The sequence below is a fragment of the Drosophila novamexicana genome, unplaced genomic scaffold (genome assembly GCF_003285875.2).
Source record: "Drosophila novamexicana strain 15010-1031.04,08,12 unplaced genomic scaffold, DnovRS2.1 tig00001089-arrow-arrow-pilon, whole genome shotgun sequence".
NCBI classification, from domain to species: domain Eukaryota; kingdom Metazoa; phylum Arthropoda; class Insecta; order Diptera; family Drosophilidae; genus Drosophila; species Drosophila novamexicana.
Genome location: NW_020824841.1, coordinates 793,982 through 814,670, shown reverse-complemented (window position 1 = coordinate 814,670; position 20,689 = coordinate 793,982). Strand labels below are relative to the sequence as shown.

General features: G+C 37.8%; 6 protein-coding genes across 9 annotated transcripts in view; 3 read left to right on the top strand and 3 right to left on the bottom strand.

The window, feature by feature from the left end:
* LOC115766344 (neuronal acetylcholine receptor subunit alpha-7) overlaps nucleotides 1-4,781 on the top strand; it is a 128,012-nt gene extending 123,231 nt beyond the window's left edge. The window contains exons 12-14 of the mRNA XM_030710238.1: nucleotides 4,213-4,393; nucleotides 4,464-4,607; nucleotides 4,677-4,781. Of these exons, the coding sequence (XP_030566098.1) occupies nucleotides 4,213-4,393; nucleotides 4,464-4,607; nucleotides 4,677-4,685 (334 nt within the window). The 3' untranslated portion in view covers nucleotides 4,686-4,781. The remainder of the gene's footprint in view (nucleotides 1-4,212; nucleotides 4,394-4,463; nucleotides 4,608-4,676) is intronic.
* LOC115766346 (enhancer of yellow 2b transcription factor-like) lies at nucleotides 453-1,695 on the bottom strand. Of its 3 annotated transcripts, none has more exons than XM_030710241.1 (2): nucleotides 1,378-1,695; nucleotides 453-1,255 (listed from the first exon to the last, which is right to left on the bottom strand). In XM_030710241.1, the coding sequence occupies exons 1-2, from the start codon at nucleotides 1,516-1,518 to the stop codon at nucleotides 1,109-1,111; spliced, it is 288 nt and encodes a 95-aa protein (XP_030566101.1). In that variant the 5' UTR covers nucleotides 1,519-1,695; the 3' UTR covers nucleotides 453-1,108. The 3 variants fall into 3 exon arrangements, with proteins under 3 accessions (XP_030566101.1, XP_030566100.1, XP_030566099.1); XM_030710240.1 differs by having other exon boundaries at nucleotides 1,316-1,692; XM_030710239.1 differs by having other exon boundaries at nucleotides 1,378-1,692.
* A 7,796-nt stretch (nucleotides 4,782-12,577) lies between the features above and the next one.
* On the bottom strand, nucleotides 12,578-14,489 carry LOC115766269 (28S ribosomal protein S30, mitochondrial). The gene is made up of 2 exons (XM_030710132.1): nucleotides 13,947-14,489; nucleotides 12,578-13,895 (listed from the first exon to the last, which is right to left on the bottom strand). The coding sequence occupies exons 1-2, from the start codon at nucleotides 14,405-14,407 to the stop codon at nucleotides 12,668-12,670; spliced, it is 1,689 nt and encodes a 562-aa protein (XP_030565992.1). The 5' UTR covers nucleotides 14,408-14,489; the 3' UTR covers nucleotides 12,578-12,667.
* A 274-nt stretch (nucleotides 14,490-14,763) lies between these two features.
* On the top strand, nucleotides 14,764-17,201 carry LOC115766270 (peptidoglycan-recognition protein LE). The gene is made up of 6 exons (XM_030710134.1): nucleotides 14,764-15,055; nucleotides 15,123-15,402; nucleotides 15,466-15,789; nucleotides 15,846-15,959; nucleotides 16,512-16,576; nucleotides 16,650-17,201. The coding sequence occupies exons 2-6, from the start codon at nucleotides 15,174-15,176 to the stop codon at nucleotides 17,010-17,012; spliced, it is 1,095 nt and encodes a 364-aa protein (XP_030565994.1). The 5' UTR covers nucleotides 14,764-15,055; nucleotides 15,123-15,173; the 3' UTR covers nucleotides 17,013-17,201.
* A 47-nt stretch (nucleotides 17,202-17,248) lies between these two features.
* On the bottom strand, nucleotides 17,249-18,361 carry LOC115766271 (protein stunted). Of its 2 annotated transcripts, XM_030710136.1 has the most exons (4): nucleotides 18,248-18,361; nucleotides 17,948-18,078; nucleotides 17,705-17,754; nucleotides 17,249-17,382 (listed from the first exon to the last, which is right to left on the bottom strand). In XM_030710136.1, the coding sequence occupies exons 1-3, from the start codon at nucleotides 18,277-18,279 to the stop codon at nucleotides 17,741-17,743; spliced, it is 177 nt and encodes a 58-aa protein (XP_030565996.1). In that variant the 5' UTR covers nucleotides 18,280-18,361; the 3' UTR covers nucleotides 17,249-17,382; nucleotides 17,705-17,740. The 2 variants fall into 2 exon arrangements, with proteins under 2 accessions (XP_030565996.1, XP_030565995.1); XM_030710135.1 differs by lacking the exon at nucleotides 17,705-17,754 and having other exon boundaries at nucleotides 18,248-18,360.
* A 327-nt stretch (nucleotides 18,362-18,688) lies between these two features.
* Nucleotides 18,689-20,613, top strand: LOC115766330 (glycosyltransferase-like domain-containing protein 1-like). The gene is made up of 3 exons (XM_030710220.1): nucleotides 18,689-19,053; nucleotides 19,110-19,392; nucleotides 19,448-20,613. The coding sequence occupies exons 1-3, from the start codon at nucleotides 18,957-18,959 to the stop codon at nucleotides 20,190-20,192; spliced, it is 1,125 nt and encodes a 374-aa protein (XP_030566080.1). The 5' UTR covers nucleotides 18,689-18,956; the 3' UTR covers nucleotides 20,193-20,613.
* The last annotated feature ends 76 nt before the right edge of the window (nucleotides 20,614-20,689 follow it).

Genomic DNA, 20,689 nt, shown 5'->3' with positions numbered 1-20,689 from the left:
ATCTGCTGTGGCATCGGACTCCTTGCTGCTGGCCATAATTCCACAAAATGTATTTCAATTTGCTTTCTGATATGATATCTCAGAATATATTTTCCATGCCAGCCTGATGCCTTTCGTTTGACGTCCAGGTTTTTCTTCTTCTGCTGAAAAGTTGCAGTTCCATGGAACTAGAAAAGGTGCATTTATTAATATTCAAGTGAAGTTTTACTATTCGTAGGACGACTTTCTATTTAAAATTGGCTTAAATTAGAAAACCGGTTTAATGATAATCTACATTTTACTGCGGGTTTTTATTCCTTGGAAAGAGTTCCTATATATAAATATATACCTAATTTAAGGGTGAAATCGAGCTGAAATATACAAAAATTGTAGCGAAAATCTTTAGGAAGGAACGTGCTTAATTAAAAGAAAATATTTTATAAAAATTTTTATTGAATCTTTTTTCCATATATATAAAACACATTTTGTAAAAACTAACAAATCGATTTTGTAAAATTCGGAGTATCACTTCTTAAATTTTGGTAACATAAATCAAATATTTGGCGTGCAAACTATTAAGGAATATTTGTTTTCATATAACCAAAGAAGAAACGCCAAAGTATACTATAATATACAAGAGTATTTGCATGTTGTTTAGACTGAAATGAAAGCTCGAGCTACAAATGAAAAGACAGCGTGTAAGAGCACGATCTTTGGGTGCGCTTAGCGCACTTGTTCTACATAATTGCTTGTGAATTGGCATTTTAATCATCTTCCCTCGCCGGCTCCAAGATATCGCGCACACGCATCTCCACCTCCTTGAGCAGCTCCTCGGGCACCAATTCGCGAGCCTTGGGTATGACCTCGGCGGTGATATCCTCGTAGCTGACATTGTACACGCCCCGCTGCTTCAGAATGCTGCGCACCATTTTCTGGATGTCGTCGCGCCAGCCGCACTCCCGAAGCCGTTGATGCACGAGTTTCCTTAAAGCGTCCGTTTGCTGAATGCTGAGAAGATTCGAGTGCTCCCCACCGGGTTGGCTTGCATCTTCAGATTCCTTGCTGCTTGCCATTCCACAAAACTGATGAGTAACTGCTTATAGAATCTGAGGTTTGCAATAATCTAGATCTATAGCAAATTATAGCCTGATGATATTTTCCATGCCAACTTGATGAGTTTCTTCAAGTTTTTCCATTTATTCTGATCAATTAATAAGCCATAAATCTTGCATTGCTTGAGCCTATCAGGTACATTTATTTTCTTATAAGGAAACGCCTAAGTATAGTATAATAAATTTAGTTCAGACAAATAGAATTCAGTGAGTCGCAGAAGGACCTTAATGTGCTGTTCCAATTGTTTTTGTATATATTAAATTATATTAAGTCTTCATCAGTTACCTTGGCCTGCTCCAGGATCTCGCTAACGCGCACCTCCAGCTCCTTGCCCACCTCCTCGGGCACCAATTCGCGTACCTTGGGCATAACCTCGATGACGATTTCATCATAGCATATATTGTTGACGGCCAGACTATCCGTCATCTTGTTGTTGGTAGGCCAGACTCCGCAAATCGTCCGTATCCTTGACGATGAGTTCTATTTTGAGTAGGTTTTGTGTTTTCGGACTCCTGTTTGCTTGCCAATTTTTAGAGAAAAACGCCTATCAACTCTCTTATTGAACCTGAAATATACAATATAAAAGTCAGTCGGAAGCAACTGGAAAATATGTTTATATATATTCTATGCCAACTTGATGAATGAATTGCGGGGCATTCAAATTGTTTTCTCTTTTGGCTTGGTTCGTATTAAGAAAAACAAAAACTGTTTGTGGCTGTCTTCTATTCCCATGCTCTCTGAAATATAAGGCCATTCAGCATTAATATATTAGATTTGAAAAACTGTAAACGAGCTGGCGACAATGTCAGTAGTTAAAAAACCATATGGATTGGCTATTCTTGGCACGCTGAAGATTAAATACTCTAGTAGACATTTGACTTCAAAATCAGGACCATTACTCCTCACCGATTATTCCTATTAGAGCCATACGATATAGCTGTCCGATTTCATATAGCTTTGCAGATATGTTGAGTTTGAACAAAATATTGTACAAAAACAAAAAAGGTTATTCGAGCGATTCTTGGTATAAAAAGCTCTATGATAAAGTAGTCCCATGTTGCAAAGCTTTTGTCTATATCCAAAGCCTAGATTAGAACATGTAAGCACCTAAATCTTGGTAGCTATATGATATAGTAGTATTCCATTGCCGAGAAAAAGACGGACGAATAAAGGAGTTAGCATAGATCCAAACAGATGAAATAGGCTAACATATATTGACTTGGTTTTCGACACTGATCCAGAATATTTATACATTGTGGGGTCGCAGATGAGCTCTTTTATGCGAAAATATTAATACCCTGCATGAGGGTATACAAAAGACGCATTAGTTTGATAAAAGATGTAGAAAAATAACATAAAACAAAAACAAAAACAACAGCAACTCGAAGAAGAAACATCCTTATACGCATCCGCATTCTGTCCCCATTCCCCATTCAGCAAAGCCTCGAATGACAGTCAATGACAATGACAATGACAATGACAAGATGTGTGCCGCAACAACAAAGACAACAACAGCAGCAACAACAATATCAGCGACAAAAATACAAACATGCCCCAGCCATAGAAAATAGTGGCAAGTGGCAAGTGGCAAGGACACGCATTTAGTGACAAGCAGAACGCACAAATGTGACGACTGAAAAACAGAAATACAATCGTAATAGGAAACCCTTGAGGAGGAACTAAACAGAATGCCTGGGCACAGGCACGTGGCCCAGCTGTGCACCCACAATGGACCACTGAATTGGGTCAATAAACTACCAGTGACAATTACGCTGTCTTTAAAAAATATTGAGTTGGGTTATTTATGCGAAATTCTTAGAAAATATGTTCACAAAAGCAAAATGCCCCCATATGCTGTTCAAATCGCTTTCAATCCCACTGCCAAACGACATGTTCAACGAACTGACTTCAATTGTTATTTGGCCCATTCTTTCAAGCGTGACATATTAAATTTCAGCTCAGTTTTGTTTCCATTAAGGCTCCTTAACCTCATCTTCGAGTCACTCAATTATCTTTCAAGGTGCATTTGTAGCTAGATGTGATTGACAATTCGTTAAGCTAAACGTTTGGCTTACAAAATTATTTGTGCGAACCTACATTTCTCGATTGTACTCCCTCCATTTTAGTGGCATCATCAGATTCGTTGCTTTAAAATTTGTACAAAAATGATTTCAACTTGTTTATTAAATCTGTAGTTTATAATAATTAAGCATATAAATCCATAATTAAAGCAAATATTTTCAAGTTCTAATTCTTTTATATTAGTTTGAGTTTTACACTTAATTTTGCTATCATATCTCAGATATTTCCCGACCATAAGTTACCCTCATGTTCCATTTAAAGCTATCAGTATTATTTGCTATTTATAATCAAAGGAGGACGCTATAATATTCGAGAGTATATATAATATATTTAAGATAGAGTTCAATTTAAATTACAAAGTATATTTCGATATCGTTTTCAGTGTCAACTTGTTGTGTTTAGTTCTCCCACCTATTCAAAAGTATTTTCTTCTTTCGACTTTTAATTAGAGCTCCCTCTCTCGCTCTCTCCCTCTTTCTCTCTCTCGCTCTATCTCTATCTCCCTGGATCTTTCTGGCTCTCTCTCTCTCTCTCTCTCTCTCTCTCTCTAATCTGATCTTCGGTTAAATTAAAAACCATATTTACTCTAAAATGCATTTCCCAAAATATATGGGATGCGGGGAAGAGGCAGAAAAGTCGCTGTACATGTGTATGCGTGTGCGTGTGCGTGCGTATGTTTGTATATACAAAAGGAATTTGGAATGCTTGTTGCGTGACTCGGCGTCGGATGTAGGGTATCTCCAAGGCGGACACTCCCGACTGTAGCACACCCTTTCGCTAATGCCGAACGTGATGTGAGACAATATCGTTGCATAAGCATATATAATAATGCTCTTGCCCGTCCCGTGGTAGTAGCCAGCCAAAAGGCAACAAAGGCCAAAATGAAAAATCGTAGGATATTGCATCAAAGAGTCCAAAGTGTTTGTCATGTCAACAGCAATACTAGCCGAATAGGCAAATAAAGGGGATGGATGAAAGAGACGTTTACGATAAAAGCAATGAAATTGATGAAACTGATGCAATGAGTTGTTTATACAGGCAAGGCGACGATGGCAGCGTGGGTCCGGTGGGTCCGGTGGGTCCGGTGGGTCCCGTGGGACCTGTCGCCGCCGTGGCCGATTCACGTATGCACGAGGCCATTTCACACACTTGTCTCAGCTCCTCGGCCGAGTATGAGCTGGCGCTGATACTCAAGGAGCTGCGCTGGATAACCGATCAGGTGGGTAAATCAGAAACTGCACAACTCACAAATGCATGCCCAAAACGCTGTCAATGGATTATAATTACAGCTGAAAAAGGAGGACGAGACAGGCGACATAACGCGGGATTGGAAATTTGCGGCCATGGTCGTGGATCGCTTGTGCCTTATTATTTTCACGCTTTTCACAATTATAGCCACTCTGGCGGTATTGTTTTCGGCACCACACTTCATTGTAAGTTGCAGCAAGAAAAAAAAAAGAAAGGAGTTTTGAACTTTTGCACTCATGATATGTTCCTTCTAGTTCCCATAAATGAATGCTTCATACAACTCTGACGGTCTACGTAATTCTTCAGTTTGATACAAGTCGTACAAATATTGTTTCTACTTTTGTAAAATATTTAAGCAAATACAAAGAAGATAATAACTAAAAACATAAACTATCTATAAAAACAAAATACATAAACAAATGAATGCTTTTCAAATTAATATTCCTTTGAATTCGAATCCTTTATACATATTTTATCAATAAAAAATGTTAATGTTTATAAACTTCGAATAATAGCATATTGTACGACACACGGATTTTCAGATATTTTCTCGTCTACTGATACCATAATTTGCATTTATTTTCTGTTTTTAATTATTGTAAAATAATTGGTTTCGTTTCAAAGTCTTTCACAATTATTCTATGATTTTCATTTTTAGTATGTAAAATAGTGTATACAAATATGTTGCTGTGATAGAAAAAAAGTATGAACAAAACGTAAACCAGTCACAATAAATTTCAAATTTAAAATGAACAAAGACAAAAATACAAAAAAAAAAAAAGAGAAGAAAACAAACAAAGAATTAAACTAAATATAAAACTAAAACAATGGCACACACACACACACTCACACACAAGACCTTTAATTTTTGTTATATTTATTGAAATTTCTTTGATTTTATATTTATGTTTTTTGAAAATGACCAAAGAAATAATTTAAAAAGCAAAAAAAAAGGATGAATTCAGTAAGGTATAGCTAAAACCTGGCTTATTAGCATTAAAATTGGCAATTGTCGTCGGCTTGGCACACAGACCCAAAAGGCACATTACGCAATTTGTTTATGTATAAAACAAAGAATCTTAACGAAGCACACTCTAAACATACATACTAGTTAGCATAGCTTATGTCGTATCGTGTTCTTTAGACAAACGTGTTTGTAACGACTTTTTTTTTTGTTGACATTTTCAACAATTTCGGCACTCAATTTGCACCGCATTCGTCGAGCTACAAGAAAAATGTTGATTAAAAAAAATAACTTAGAAAAAAAGCAAATGCATATGAAGAAAACATTAAAGGACAACTGAATACTTGTACAATGCGAAAAGAACTTCAGTTGGGAATGGCTCACATAACGTTAATACTAGACAACAACATGGCCAAAACCGCGACAACAACAGCAACAACAACAACAACAATAAAACGAAATAAAAGAAAGCTTAGTTAAAGCAAATGAAAGATCACAAGCTAAAGAAGCAGCACAGCATAACCGTTGAGGATAGAAGTCGAAAGCAAAGTATAAAGTTAACTATTTTTAAATATTATATATACATATATACGAGTAAAATTTAAAGGTATGTAGCATAAAAATGCGTATGCAACTTAGCTAAAGAATGCTTCTACAAAAAGTAAAATTTAAAAAAAGAGCAAAACAAATATATATAGTAAAGTAATAACAACAGTACTTAGTTTAAGCGATAGTTAAAGCCTAGAGCAGGAGGTTAGTCAAATATACATATGACAAATACTTAAGTTATAAACTAATATAAATGTCAAGCAACAAAATTAATTATTATAGACATGAACAAATTTTTAAACGAACAATTTCAACAAAGAACAGCAAAAAGTTAACAGCAAATTCGTGCGTAGCGTAAAACAGCAAATGTATTCCATTTCCGATACAGATACAGATAACAAAATTTAAACAAATTGAAAAGAAAAAAAATATTTTAAATATACACACACATACACACACACACGAACCGTTTTTTTAGTATATACATAATTAGACAATTGATATGTATTTTATTTTGCATAACAAACAGAACAACTAAGTATCTAAATGTCAAAGTCAGAGACACCAACACAATTACGCTGTAAACGAATTCTAATTTCTTGTGTCACATTGACATGCTTCTTATTAGCAAGTACCATGCATATTGGTCTAAATGTACATTAGCATTAGGTCAGGGGCATTAACATACTTGAATTTCCAGTACTTGCCGCATGTAATGAAAAGAATTTTTTTTTTTTTTTTTTGGTGTTTAGCCATATAAGAAACACAATAATCGTATGCATGTATGGGTATTTTTATAGTATAAATGCAACACATACATACACGTATATATATATATATATATATATCTACTTGCATACATACATATATACAGATATACATATGCGATTGTGGTATGTATGTTTATCAATTAGGCAGCCAATTACATGTACTTAAGTAATATGCAATACATATATACACACACATACTAATTAACAGCTACAACACAACACCAAAAGCTGCTAAGGGCTATGCACAAAAGCAAAGGTCTTCCTTAATCTTAAAGCCAAAAACTAAAAACAAACAAATAAATAAATTACTTACTTACTAAACTGATGGAAAAAACATTAAACACAAAAGTTAAATCAAAAGCTTAAACTAATTATAGAAAAAAAAAAAAAAAAACAATTACTAAACAAACAATTTTTAAATGCATGAATATTTAACTAAGCGTTTGAAATCAACTGTTAATTAACATTTTATGAAAATGTTAGCCGTCTGTTAGCCTCACAGCGGAGCTTTTAGCGTCGGCTAGCGACTGCACATAAAGCTCTGCCATAAACCGGCAACACGCCATAAAACTCTTTTTGGTCTAAGCTTGCGCTGCCGATTGGCATAAAAGACGTCAACTTAAGACGGGAAACAAACACCAAACGGAACATTGGAAAAAAGCTTTTCACAAAACTTTTGCTCTACACTTGTAATAATAATTAGTACGGGAGCATAATGTTATCAATAATGCACTCAAAAAAGTTTAAGGCCTTTTGTTAGTTAGCATTAATATTATTTATTTTATTAAGAGTAGCATACTGTTATACTTATTGTTATAATAATAATTATAATTAATTGTCTCATTATTCTTATTATTATTAATTTCATTCTTATTTTTTTCAAAAAGAGTATTCTGTTATTAATAATGTACTAAAATATTACTGCACTTTTTATTTTATTTTGTATTAATAATAATATTATTATTAATATATTTTATTATAATTCTTGTTGTTATTGGGGGAGGTATTAGTAATGTCATTAGTAATGTACTTAAATATTGTTTATGTTTTAATCTCAATCCTATTTTTCTTTTCATTGTTATTTTGCTTCTCTTTATTATTATTATAATTAATTTGATTATTATATTTTTATCAGGACTGCAAACTCTTAAATTCGTCATTTTCTTCTTCAAATTTTTCAAGTAGCAATTCAATTTTCTTAAACCTGAAAATATCTCAAGCCAAATGTTTTGGGAGTCAAATTGTTCTCGAAGGTTTTCTATTTTGAAAAAAAAAAAACAAAAAACAAACCAGCTCGGAATTCATTCGGTTCGGACGTCGATTCATCTGATTTTTTGGGCAACTTTGAGCTTTGTCTTAGACTATGGCATTTTCCAAAGTCCCGAGCGTGGTGTTGATTTGTGTCAAAGAGAATGGATTTTTTCTAAGTAAGCTGCAAGTCCTTGAAACCTTGCTCGACGGCTAACAACTGAACTCTGAACTCTAAATAAAGATACTTGTTAAACAAACCGAAAATTAAACATTTTAAATGCTTAAAATACGCACTTAAACCAAACTTAAATCTAAATAAAGACAAGAGAATTAAAGTCACGTAAGAAAAGGAAAAAAACGAATACTTAAATAAATTTAAAACTAAATTTTGCTCAAATACTAAAGCCAAATTAATGCAAATCGCATCCGGCTGCCGCGAATTTACTACCAAAAACAATGCAAAAATAAAATAGAATTAAAGGAAATATAAACAAAAGAAGAGGAAAAACAATAAGAAACACCAAATCTGAAGCCTAACAGACGCAGTGAATCAATAAAAAAAAAAGCCAAGAAAAATAAATACAACTATTAAAGGGTAATTTTTTCCACGTAGTATTTCCACGCAATTTTGTTGTAAAATGTTTTTATTTGAAATTGACATAAGTTATTTAAATTTATATAAATGAACGAAAACTAAACCAAAACCAAAACAACAACCGTTTTTGATGAACTTTTTTTTTTAGTATGAAGTACATTTTGAATATGTATTAATAATGTAAATGGTTTCATACACACATCAAATGTATTCAGAGAAACACGAGTATTAGCTAACAAATGCGTTTTATAAATATGACAACGTTTCAAATTCAATTTCAATCCCATTTAAGGCAACACGCACTCAAATTCTCAATAAAAGAAACTTTGAAATTCGCGCAGCTATAGGAAATCCTACAGGGGAACTACAATTTTTATACCCTGAACTCATTCAAAATGGGTATAAGGGTATATTGGATTTGTGCAAAATCCAAATGTATGTAACAGGCAGAAAGAAGCATCTCCGACCCCATAAAGTACATATATTCTTGATCAGCATCAATAGCCGAGTCGATCTGGCCATGTCCGTCTGTCTGTCCGTCTGTCTGTCCGTCCGTCCGTCCGTATGTATGAACGCAAGGATCTCAGAACCTATAAGAGCTAGAAATTTTAGATGCAGATGCTCCTAGTTCCCGCGCAGATCGAGTTTGTTTCCGATAATCGATAAGTTGCTCCGTTTCCAAGCAATCGATAAAAATCGATATCGATATACTGTTTTTCGGGCAATTTTGGTAAATAATAAGAGCTAGAGTCACCAAACTTGACATATAGCTCTTAAAATAGAATATATATATGCATATGATGTTGGAAGAAGAGGGTTCAGGGTATCCCCTAGTCGGGAGCTCCCGACTAGAACCTCTTACTTGTTGTATATTCAATTAGTGCAAATCATTTGATTGTTTGCTTTTGTAGCTAAAATATTAAGAAATTGGCGTTGTATCTGAACGTTTCTTTCATATTCGGCTCGGATATATATATATATGAGCTGCTTAACGTATAAGTACTTTTATATACATATGTATATACGAGTATGTATAGACAATCGCCCAAATAAATACTATATCATTTTGACAATAGAAGAATCAGATTATGGAACTACTTACATAGCATAGGTGCTATGAAATGAATTGAAAATTGATATTTTGACATTATTTACATTATTGTCGATAGTTTGTGTCCCTTTCGAATGATTTGATTGATTTAAGTGCCACGAATTTTGACACACTCTAATGGCAACCACTTACAATATGAACAAATACGAGTATTTGTAAAAGGCTTACTCAACGAGCACCTCAACTTTATTCGGTTTCCAAAAAGAACTAACAACAAGATGCATATGAAGACGAACCTTGAATATGAATCAAGTCTTTTGCGTACGAACAAATTGTACTTGCTTTACTTTAGAATTGTTAAAGAGACTTACAAAAAAAAACAACAAACAACAACCTAAACAAAAAGACGCACTCTCACAGGCACAGGCTTAACTATACGAGTTGATACTTACCTAAGCTCTATATACACTGAGAAAATCGAAAAGCGAGTACGCAGATGAGAGCATTCGGAACACATTCGGTAGAAACAGAAACTACTTAGCCCGTATTATATAGGCATGCTTCGCTTCATTTGTACACATATCTAGGCAAATTTTCCTCAATACTTCCAATTGAATATGAACATTTGAATACAATTAGAGTGAGAGAGACCTCAAGCACAAATATGCCCTATTGTTTGTTGTCAACACACAGAATCTGAAATGCAAAACTCACTCAAGTTCATGCAACTCGTGCAATCGTTTAATTTAATTCAATGTCAAGCATCGCTTAGGTTCCTCAACAAGATCTTTCGTTCGATTTCTTTTTAAATAAAATCTCTAGCCTAAAGTCCTATTGATGATATCTTAGATATGCATATAGCCATACATATATATATAAGCATACAAACATACTCACGCATATAACGCGACAGTATTTTGAATTATGTTTGTTTATTTTTTTCGGCAGAAGTTAGGGTCTTAAGATACGAGGTCTTGGGATGATATACCCTATAACTACGTTTATTCGTTACAGCAATGCAAAATAGATAAATACTAGAACATTGCAAGCGATGTTGGTGTAAAGCAAATATCTAAACTTAATCTATAAGAAAATCAGACACACACACACACGCAAACACACACACTCTCACACACACACACACCGTGCAGAGTACACGAAAATGAGACAAATGTATATATAGTGTGTTCTTGCTCGTGATGAGCTATCAATTAAGTTAGTTTAGGCTGCCTACAGACAAGTATATTAGCTATAAGGCAACTTCATCTGAGTAAACGATAAACGGTAAACGGTAAACGGAAAAGTTAGTACATATTTATTAGCCGTGTTGCAATTAAGTGCTAAATGACAACAATAAATAAAAAAACTGAAATAAAAATAAACGCATAAAGCCAAAAGAATGTAATTTTAATATACTCACATACACATAATATATGTATATGTATGTAGCATAAGTGCATAAATAATATATAATAGGGATCTGGCAAATGCTAAATATATAGAGGTCATCAGGCCGTTAAACATTACGAACTACACAGAAAACACACGAGTCTCGCTAGTGAAAACAGAAAAAAACAACAAAAAAAAAAAAAACATAATCCTTTAGCTAAGCGTTTGGTTAGAATTGAAGAAATGGATCAAGATTCTATAGTTGAATCCACACACATACACAATAAAACGAGTAATTCATTGAAATAGCCGTTTAAAAGGAAATCAATGTTAAATGTTAAATTTAATGTTAAATTTAACATGCATTGTAAAAGAAATCGCATTAATGTCAAATTTAACATGCAAGATGAATTACATCAAGATGAATTACATCAATGTGAAATTTAAGATTCCTTGTAAAACATACAACATTAATGTTAAATTTAGCATGCATTGCAAGATGAATAACATTAATTTCAAGTCTAACAAGCATTTATGTCATTCAGCTCTTAATGCATGTTCAATTTAACAGTAATTTAATTCCTCTCACAATGCATGTTAAATTTAACATTAATGTTTAAGCTAATGTTTGACATTAATGTAAAAATTACAGGGCATTGTAATATCATAGCTATCATTTTGCATACAATCCTATCCAACAAGCGAGTCATAAATATTTGCATGCACTTCCATCAGGGAATTGGAAACAGAAGCCTAAAAACTCGCTCAATCAAATGTGTAATATTCGAAGGTGTTTTGATTTTTCTTCATTTGCTTGCTTTTGCTTTCAAGAGAAACACAAATTCACAACTCTGAAAATATACTATTGACACTTCACTGGTCTAGGACAATAAATCGACACAACAACAATGCCTCAAGTTGTAGTTATCAATATTTTATATGATTTATTCGATTAATGTGCATTGTGCTCTAAAACCAATTCGCATAACACTCTCCACAATAAACTTGGGCAATACAAGAATTATATAAAGAAAAACAAACAAAAAACCAAATTAATTTAAAAAAGCATATGGTTGTATGATAATAAAAGAATAATATATTATACCCAAGCCATTAAAGAGAAAAATAAAAAAATTAATTTTAAATTGCCAAAGTCAAAAAGCGACGCTAAGCAGAACTCAAAAAAAAAAAAACATGAATAAACAATAACAATACTAAAAACAAAAAGAAAACACGAACAGCAAAAGATAAGAAAATCGAGTACATATACTTACACACAGATACATGCATTAACAAATTAAAACTAATGAAAGCAAAGCAAAAATATGCTCAACAAAAACTTAAAAACAAAAATAAATTAAAATGCCAACAACTACTAAAGGGCAAACATGTTAAATTAGTAAATAAAAACGCAAGAAACGATACAATATGCAATTAAATAAAATGTTTTAAACAATAAAAACCAAAAATGGAAACACAAAAAAATATTAAAGAATGCAGTTCCAAATGGAATTCAAATGCTCGTTTTTCTGGTCTTGACTTATTATAATTGTATATTCTTTTCAACATTTCAGAACAACAATCGCTGCTTTGTACAACAAAACTAGTTTATTTAATGAAAACCTTTTAAGAAATTAAAGATAATGGAGCATCTGTAATTGGCCAACGTATTGCTGTTACGGGTAGTAGGTTTTCTTGAATCGCTCGTCGCGATTCTTGCGACCACCTGGCCGCAGCGCACGCGGCACATACTCCTTGTCGTGTTGATCGAGGGTGCGCTTCCACGGATTAATGTCCCGCTCGAAGAAGCGACGACGCGCCTCCATTGCGCGCGTCCTGTTGTCAATCTTGTACAGCTTCTCCCACATGTAAATCTCAGGCAATTCTAAGTGTCGCGGCCGCTTAGAGGCCAAATGCTTAAATGTACGTTCCAGAAATTCGCGCTGCTCCGGATTTTCGTAATCGGCGGCGCGTCGCAGCGTTGGGCCTCTCACATACGGCATCAGCTCAACTGGAGTGCGCTGAATGCTCGGCGCATTGATATAGAGGCTCAGCAGCTGGCGCAGCGTGCCATCGTTGAAATCCACGCAGTTACCTGCCGGAGAAATTTCAGCGTACAGCGGTTGCGGCGCCGTGCCGCGGCAGAAGTTCACTCGGGCATTGCTATCCACATGTGGACCATGAACCAGCAGCGTGTTCAACTGGTACTCATAGAAGCTCCATTCTCGCCCGTTTGTGATCACAGTCTGGGTGTTTAGCGGGTAAGTGAGCTCGTTGTAGGTATTAAAGCCATTGTAGTTGGCCTGTGCCAGCAACCAGGCGTAGGACGATTGTATGGCCAGCGCATGCAGAGCGTCCAGTTGGTCGCGTTCGCCGCATGCCTGGGGCCGCAACTGTAGATGGGCGCGCGACTGAAACGATAGCATCCCAAAGTTAGGCGCATTGACGCTGGGCCAGTAGCCGGGCACGTTGATGGCATGCTGATATTTGGTGCTGTAGCCCAAGGTGCGTGCATCATACTTATAGCGCGGCAGCTGATTGGCCAACGCCAAGTTCTCACTCTCCTCGGGCGTTTTCCACGTGGGTAGCTGATGGCGGTGCCGTAGCGCTAGATACGGTTCGCCCGTGTACTGGACCAGACGGTCAACGCTGTCGTATGCGTCCGCCTTCTGCCAGTCCCGACCCTTCTTCGATTTGACGACATTCTTGGGCGGATCAACGCCACCGACGGCCCAAAAGGCCTCGTGACGCGGATTGTAGTCAATTTCGACTTCATTCAAGTGCGGGTATTCAGCGCTAAGCACTTGCAGCGCGGATCGATTAATCTGCTCCACAATAATCTGCGTCAGCTGTTGTTCACGTGTGACGGCATCAGGCGGCGTATCCAGCAACGACAGCTGATGCCTGCAATACTCAAGAGGATTAGCTCTGCTTTTAGCAATCCATTGAACTTACTTGTAGCAGTCGTGTGCGAACTCCAAAGCCTCAATAACATCATCGCGCGCCACCTTCACGGTCGCATCCAAATCAACCTTCTCTTCGCTGGGCTCGGCTTGCTTGGGCGGCAGCTCCTCCAGCATAGTGCGCGTGTAATGTTGCGTCAGCGGCAGGGCATTAAATGGCACCTTGGTGTCGTTGAGATCTACCACTTTGTAGCCATAGTAGCGAGGCATATTTATTTTAATCATTTTTTCCTCAACTGTGGGCACTTGGCGTATCTCCTCGTGCCAGTCAGCTGCCGACTGCAGCTTGCGGCCTTTGAACGTGAGATCCCTAATGGCTGGATACTCCGGCTCTGCAGAGTACTCAGATTCAGCCACTGTCACTGCTTTGGGCTCCGCTTTAATGGCCAGATAGCGGCGGCAGGCTGCATTTAGACGCGCACGCAGCTGCTCTCCACGTCGCAGCGTCAACATTTTCGCCGGCCTACAAATTTAATACAAAACTATTTAAGTAAATGAAATTCGGAGAGCAGAGCCAACGAGGTTATGACATCGGACCTGGTAAGAACGATAACGATATGTCAAACATAAATGTATCGACTGTTATCGTTGCACTTTGCCAAACTATCGGTGCGTCAATACGAAACATCGCATGAAATGTGGTCGGTCATGACGCACAAATTGAAACTAGCAGGCGAATTAGTTTTTGCCGCCAGATAATAGTATATATATAAATATTAACTTTTTATTATTTATGCATTTGGAATTTAATTCAATGTTGTATATTGTTTTTAATGTTAATTTGCTTCTTATTACTTAGTACACGATAGTCAGCATATCGATATAAAAAGATATTAATTTTTCTTGCTATCAGTGAACAGCATACTCGCCCTGCATGACGATCAGTTTTGATTTGTGCGAGCACAATATGTGAATTGGTGAAACTAGTTTGGTTGTATATTAATTATTTAGTGTACTTCCCAAATGTATGTAATTCCCGACTATCCTGTCGGTAACAATCCACCACACAAATTTCGCTGACAAACGCTAAGCGAGCCCATATCTTATCTACGAGGAGCCCCTGTCAAAACTAATCAAAGAACTGCAGGCATACATACACAAGTGAATACAAATATATAGATAGAGATATTTTTAACATATTAAAATATTGATAAACAAACTTTATTAGCGACGTCACGCGCTAATGAAAACTAGTAGCTGAAAGTGACACGCACAAAATATGACCAATATGCCCAAATTGTCGGCGGCGCAGGAGCGCACTCGAGAATGGCTGGCCGCGCAGGAGGAGGACGAGTTGGAGTCAATAGCCGAATCGTCGGTGGTGGACAGCTTGGATGATTACAAATACAGCGAACACACCTTCACCGAGCAAGAGGATGAGGATGAGGAGGATGACGATAACGATACTGGCGAAGAAGTCAGCACCGTTGCGTTGGGCACACGAATGGGTGAGTCAAGCACAATCAGCTATATAAATATATATATGTATATATAAATGTATACTTCGACAGGCGCTAGCAAAGGCTCCATCATAATGGACACACTGCGCGATCTTCTCAACTCGATCAACAGCATTCAAACCGTGGGAAATGTAAACATTAGCAATTCCACGAATGTGCACATTGGCAACGTGACCAATATCAATGGCAATATACAGATCATTGCCGATGCCGCAGCAAATGCGCGCAGTAAACGCAAGGCGCGTCGAAAAACATCTCTGGTCGACGTGCCAGAACCAAACGAACAAAAAAACAAGCAACAGAACGCAGAACTGGACGCAGAGCTGGACGAGTCTGAGGAGTGCGTCAATGCCGGTGTCTTTATCAGTAGCCAAAGTAAGTGCACCTGAGCATGCTCTTTGCCCTGGCAGTAACAAATTTGATATGCACAGAATTCAAAATACCCAAGGAGCTGTGTTCCATAGTGCCGCGCCACTCCTGGCTAGCCCAAATGCCCATGGAAGCGCCAGTTAAGCTGCAGCGCCCCGTTAAATATGTGGTTATATGTGAGTACCTAGCCTTAGCCCGTAGGGACTTATGAGCTACCATGTATACTAAGGCTTCCAGTGAAAGCAAGCACCTTGGCAGGGCCACATTCCCAAATCATGTAGGAGCTCAGCATCGCGCTCCCCAGATCTGAGATCTCCTCTAGTGTCTATTCAGTTCACTTTGTCGAGTTGATTTCTTCGGAAACAATGGGGGTACCTATGAGGATGTCATATTATTTAAGATTGAGAGATCTGAAATGGGGGGAAAAGAAACCTTTCGGCTTGTTTATGCCTTACAATGTCGATCTAGATCCTGTTATAGCTCATCTTGTCCGATATCCAGAGTATTCTGTGTCCTTTTAAGCGACGCTAACGCCCGCTCAGTGGAATATTTGATCCTCGCTTTGCTAGGACATCGCCCATTCCGTTTTCTGCATGCCCACACATGGATTTCAATGAATATATACTTAGTGGGAAAATACTCGCTGCACAAGTGAAAGGACAAGCCTAGTTAACTGGTATTATCTGACTACAAGCCAATAAATAGATGGCGATTTATATGCCCCACAGCACACACTGCCACCGAGAGCTCCGAGAAGCGGGCCATCAACGTGCGTTTAATACGCGACATACAGGTGAGCCACGGACTTGATTGCGAATTGCTTCATGACGCTGTGCTAATGTGCAGACCTTCTTCGTTTCGGTCAGTGTTTTCACATCGAGAGTCGCGGCTGGAATGATATTGCCTACAACTTTCTTGTTGGCTGTGACGGCAACGTTTACGAGGGACGCGGCTGGGAGACAGTCGGCGCCCACACCTTGGGCTACAATAAAGTGGCGCTGGGCATTAGTTTCATTGGCTGCTTTATGCGCGAACTGCCCACGCAGGATGCGTTGAATATGTGCCGCAATCTGCTGGCACGCGGCGTGGAGGATGGACACATCGCCCCAGAGTATCGCCTCATTTGTCACTGCCAATGCAACTCGACGGAGAGTCCAGGTCGTCGTCTGTTCGAGGAGATACAGACCTGGCCGCACTTCTACAATATTGCCCAGGATGAGCAAAAGTAGCGTATTACATGACTTCTCGGAACAGGATTTCGATAAATATTTATGTGGTGATTGTCGTGGACAAATTATTATTGTATGCCTTCAAAAGGCTCGTGTCTTGTTTTCGTTACATTTGTCCATAAATCTGTTCTTGCTTAAACAATATACGATTCCAAAGATCTATTTTTCAACATTTCTCCCTAAAAAGCAATGCGTTTTTAATATCAAGTGCACATAAATTAGATTATTCGAGAGCGTTTTTTGTTTTTTTCATTATTTAATTTCTTGTAATTCGTATAATTTAATTATGCAAACAAGTCAACATTTTGCCCTTGCATCTTGATGGCCGCCAGTTGATTAGGTAGCGTCTAGGCAGTTTCCGATTTGCGAGCTGTTCGGGAATACATAAATAATATAGTTAGCACAGCATGACAACATGATGTATCGTACATTAGTTAATAACAAAACGCACAGCTGGCTGAGGATTAAACAATTAAACTGAACGGAACTGGGCAGCACATATGCGAAAGAGACGCTGTTATTTTTGCGTAGTTCTATCGCACAGTCAAAACGCTTTTGAATTGGTTAAAAGCTTGAGCACATTTAAGGGAAACCAGGCAACACTTGATGCAAGTATTAGGCCGGCTAATTAGTGTTCAGGAGCAACAGTTGAAATTTAACATGCCATCGATTGGGGCAGCTCAAAAACTTACACCTTGCTACATAACTGAGTTTCGCAGTTGATGCAATTATGCTTTTTCATCTGTAATACATCGAGAAATGGAATAATGTTTGACTTAATTGTAGACCAGAAAGACTAACGAGGCCATTTTGGCCCACACATGTATATATGTATCGCATTTACATAATGCATATTTGACCAAATCCGTCGATCTTTGCTGGAACTTGTGTATATAAACTGGCCCTCCACCTACGATTGCACAACGATTACTTACGTGCTGGCTTGCCGTTGGCCCAAGGCGTGAACTTCACGTGGCTCTCGTCGCGCTTGGCGGCAGCGGCGCGGAGATCTGTGCGCAGGGATTCGCGCAGCACACGGGCAGCAATGTTGGAATATTGGATGTAGCTGGAAAGGTACAGATATAACAGGGATGCATTCGGTTATGGAGTAGTTGGTGTATGTGTTAGTATAATTGCAGCAAACAACAATTACGTAACGTACGCAGAACGCGTACTAAATAACGCTGATGTGCAATTTTGAAACTTGGTTTGTGCTGTTTGCATGTTTTACTTACGTAAGTCCAGCTGCTCTCCAGGCGTTGGTCATTTTGATAAATCTTTTTCGCAAATTATTCGCACCGAGAACAAAATTTCAGACCTTTGCTAGAGCAGGCGCTTTCGGAGTTGAAGATGAAACTTACGGATATTAATATCCTATCGATATTTTGCATGCAAATTATCGATATTACACACAAGCAGCTCTGCCGATACTTATCGTGTATCGATGCTATTTTGCAATATATTTTCAATCTTAGACGGGTTCGGAATATACCTTTATTCATTTATGCCTGGCAAAAGCATACAATTTGATTGCCGATTGCTGTGTTAATTTGCATAATACATTTAATGCAATGACTTTCAATACTTTATAAAAGGTATCGACCTATCGATGCTTAGCAGCACGAATTGTACTCAGTGCCTGCGCTTTGTTTGTGTTGTGTCTCACTTGCACATGTGTAACAGTTGTTGTTTAACACTAATGTTTAATTGTCAATAAATTGACTGATCAATTTAATTCCTGATTATCATTCTAAATGGACTTTTGGCAGCAAGTTTTCTTGCAACTAGCTTAAGCGTAATGCGTTAACATTTGCACAATGTGTAATCACTTCCATATGTGTATATATCGTGTGGAATATGTGGAAAGCATGTGCCGCTAACTTATCCAAAGGTTAAGGTTTAACTAAGCATATTTAATTATTGCACAACTCTTACATAGCCCAGATGCAGTCCAACACAATGTCTGCCAAGCCACCGATATTAATTATTGAGCCATTCTTCGGCGGCAGCCACAAGCAGCTCATAGATACGTTAATTGAGTGTAAGTAAAAGTATTCAAAGAACTATAACTTTTAAAACTCAATTCGCTGCCAACAGGCTTGAACCTGGCCGACTATGAGATCTTTAGTCTACCTGCCAAGAAGTGGCATTGGCGTGCACGCACCTCTGCTCTGTATTTCTCGCAGCTAATACCGCCGGAGCACGATTACAAAGTGCTGCTAACGAGCTCCGTGCTAAATTTGGCGGAGCTTATTGGGGTCCGGCCCGACCTTGTCAGCTGCCGCAAGATTGTTTACTTTCATGAGAATCAACTGGTGTATCCGGTGCGTGAGGTCAAGGAACGGGACTGCCAGTATGGTTTAAATGAGATTCTTACTTGGTGAGGCTTGAGTTCTTTGTTGTCTTTGTTGATTCCAATTTGTATGTTTTGCCAGTCTCGCCGCGGATATTGTCCTTTTCAATTCCAACTTTAATCGCATGTCCTTTTTGGACAATGTGCAACCCTTTCTGAACATCCAGCCCGACTTTAAACTGAAGCACATACGAGAGCGCATCGAGAAGAAATGTGAAGTGCTGTATTTTCCCATCAAGTTTCATGCCTTTCCCAATAAGCGGCACATCATGGACGCGGAGATCAACACGGAGCTGGACAGCTTGCATTTGATTTGGCCACATCGCTGGGAGCACGACAAAAATCCGAAGCTGCTCGTGGAAGTGCTTATGGAGCTGAACAAGCGTCAGGTTGACTTCAAGGTGACAATTTGCGGTGAGAGCTACCAGGCGGTGCCTGAGGCCTTCGATGGCATACAGGAGAAGCTGGGAGCCAAGCTCATTAACTTTGGCCACCTCACGCGCGAGGAGTATATAAAAACGCTGCTAACTGGCGATATTGTCATCTCGACGGCTGGCCACGAGTTCTATGGTGTGGCCATGTTGGAAGCCACCTATTGCGGCTGTTATCCGATTGCGCCCAACAAGCTTGTATATCCAGAGATTTACCCAAAGGAGAACCTTTACAATACGTCCAATTCGCTGATTAAAATGCTTTACAACTGGTGCCGCAATCCGGAAATCTTCCGCAGGCATCGGGACAAATTCTTTGACTACTTCACCTTTGAACGCTACTCGGCACAGCATTTGGTGCCCAAGTATATGGAAAAGATGCGCATTTCGGTTTAGTGGTGCCTTAAAGACACATCAGTGCGTAATATGATAATTCCAATTGCTGTTTTGTGCAATAAGCATCGAATTTAGTCTGTAAGCCAAGCGAAAGATAACTAGATAACTGACCAATTTACCAGTAACACACACATAATAATAAATAGGTATATATATCTACCTATACACAAATAATTATATAGTTGAAAGCCATAAGTTGATACGACCTGTTCACAATTGCTTAGATGCAGCAGTACTCTCTTTTTAAATCCTATCCTACATGTTTATTTTTTATACAATTGTTAAAATATGAATTGCCAGTTTTTGGCAGCAGGTTAGCTGCGAGTTGTTGTCGTCAAATATGCATTTCGTTATAGATTTAAATTGCGTTTGTTATATGCCTAAGATTGATGCGACTATAAATATGTGTTTGCCTTAAATCCATGTATGATATTATCCTTTTATCGTGTATGTGCATATGTATGACAATTAGTTAAATTGGTTAATTAATATCGGAA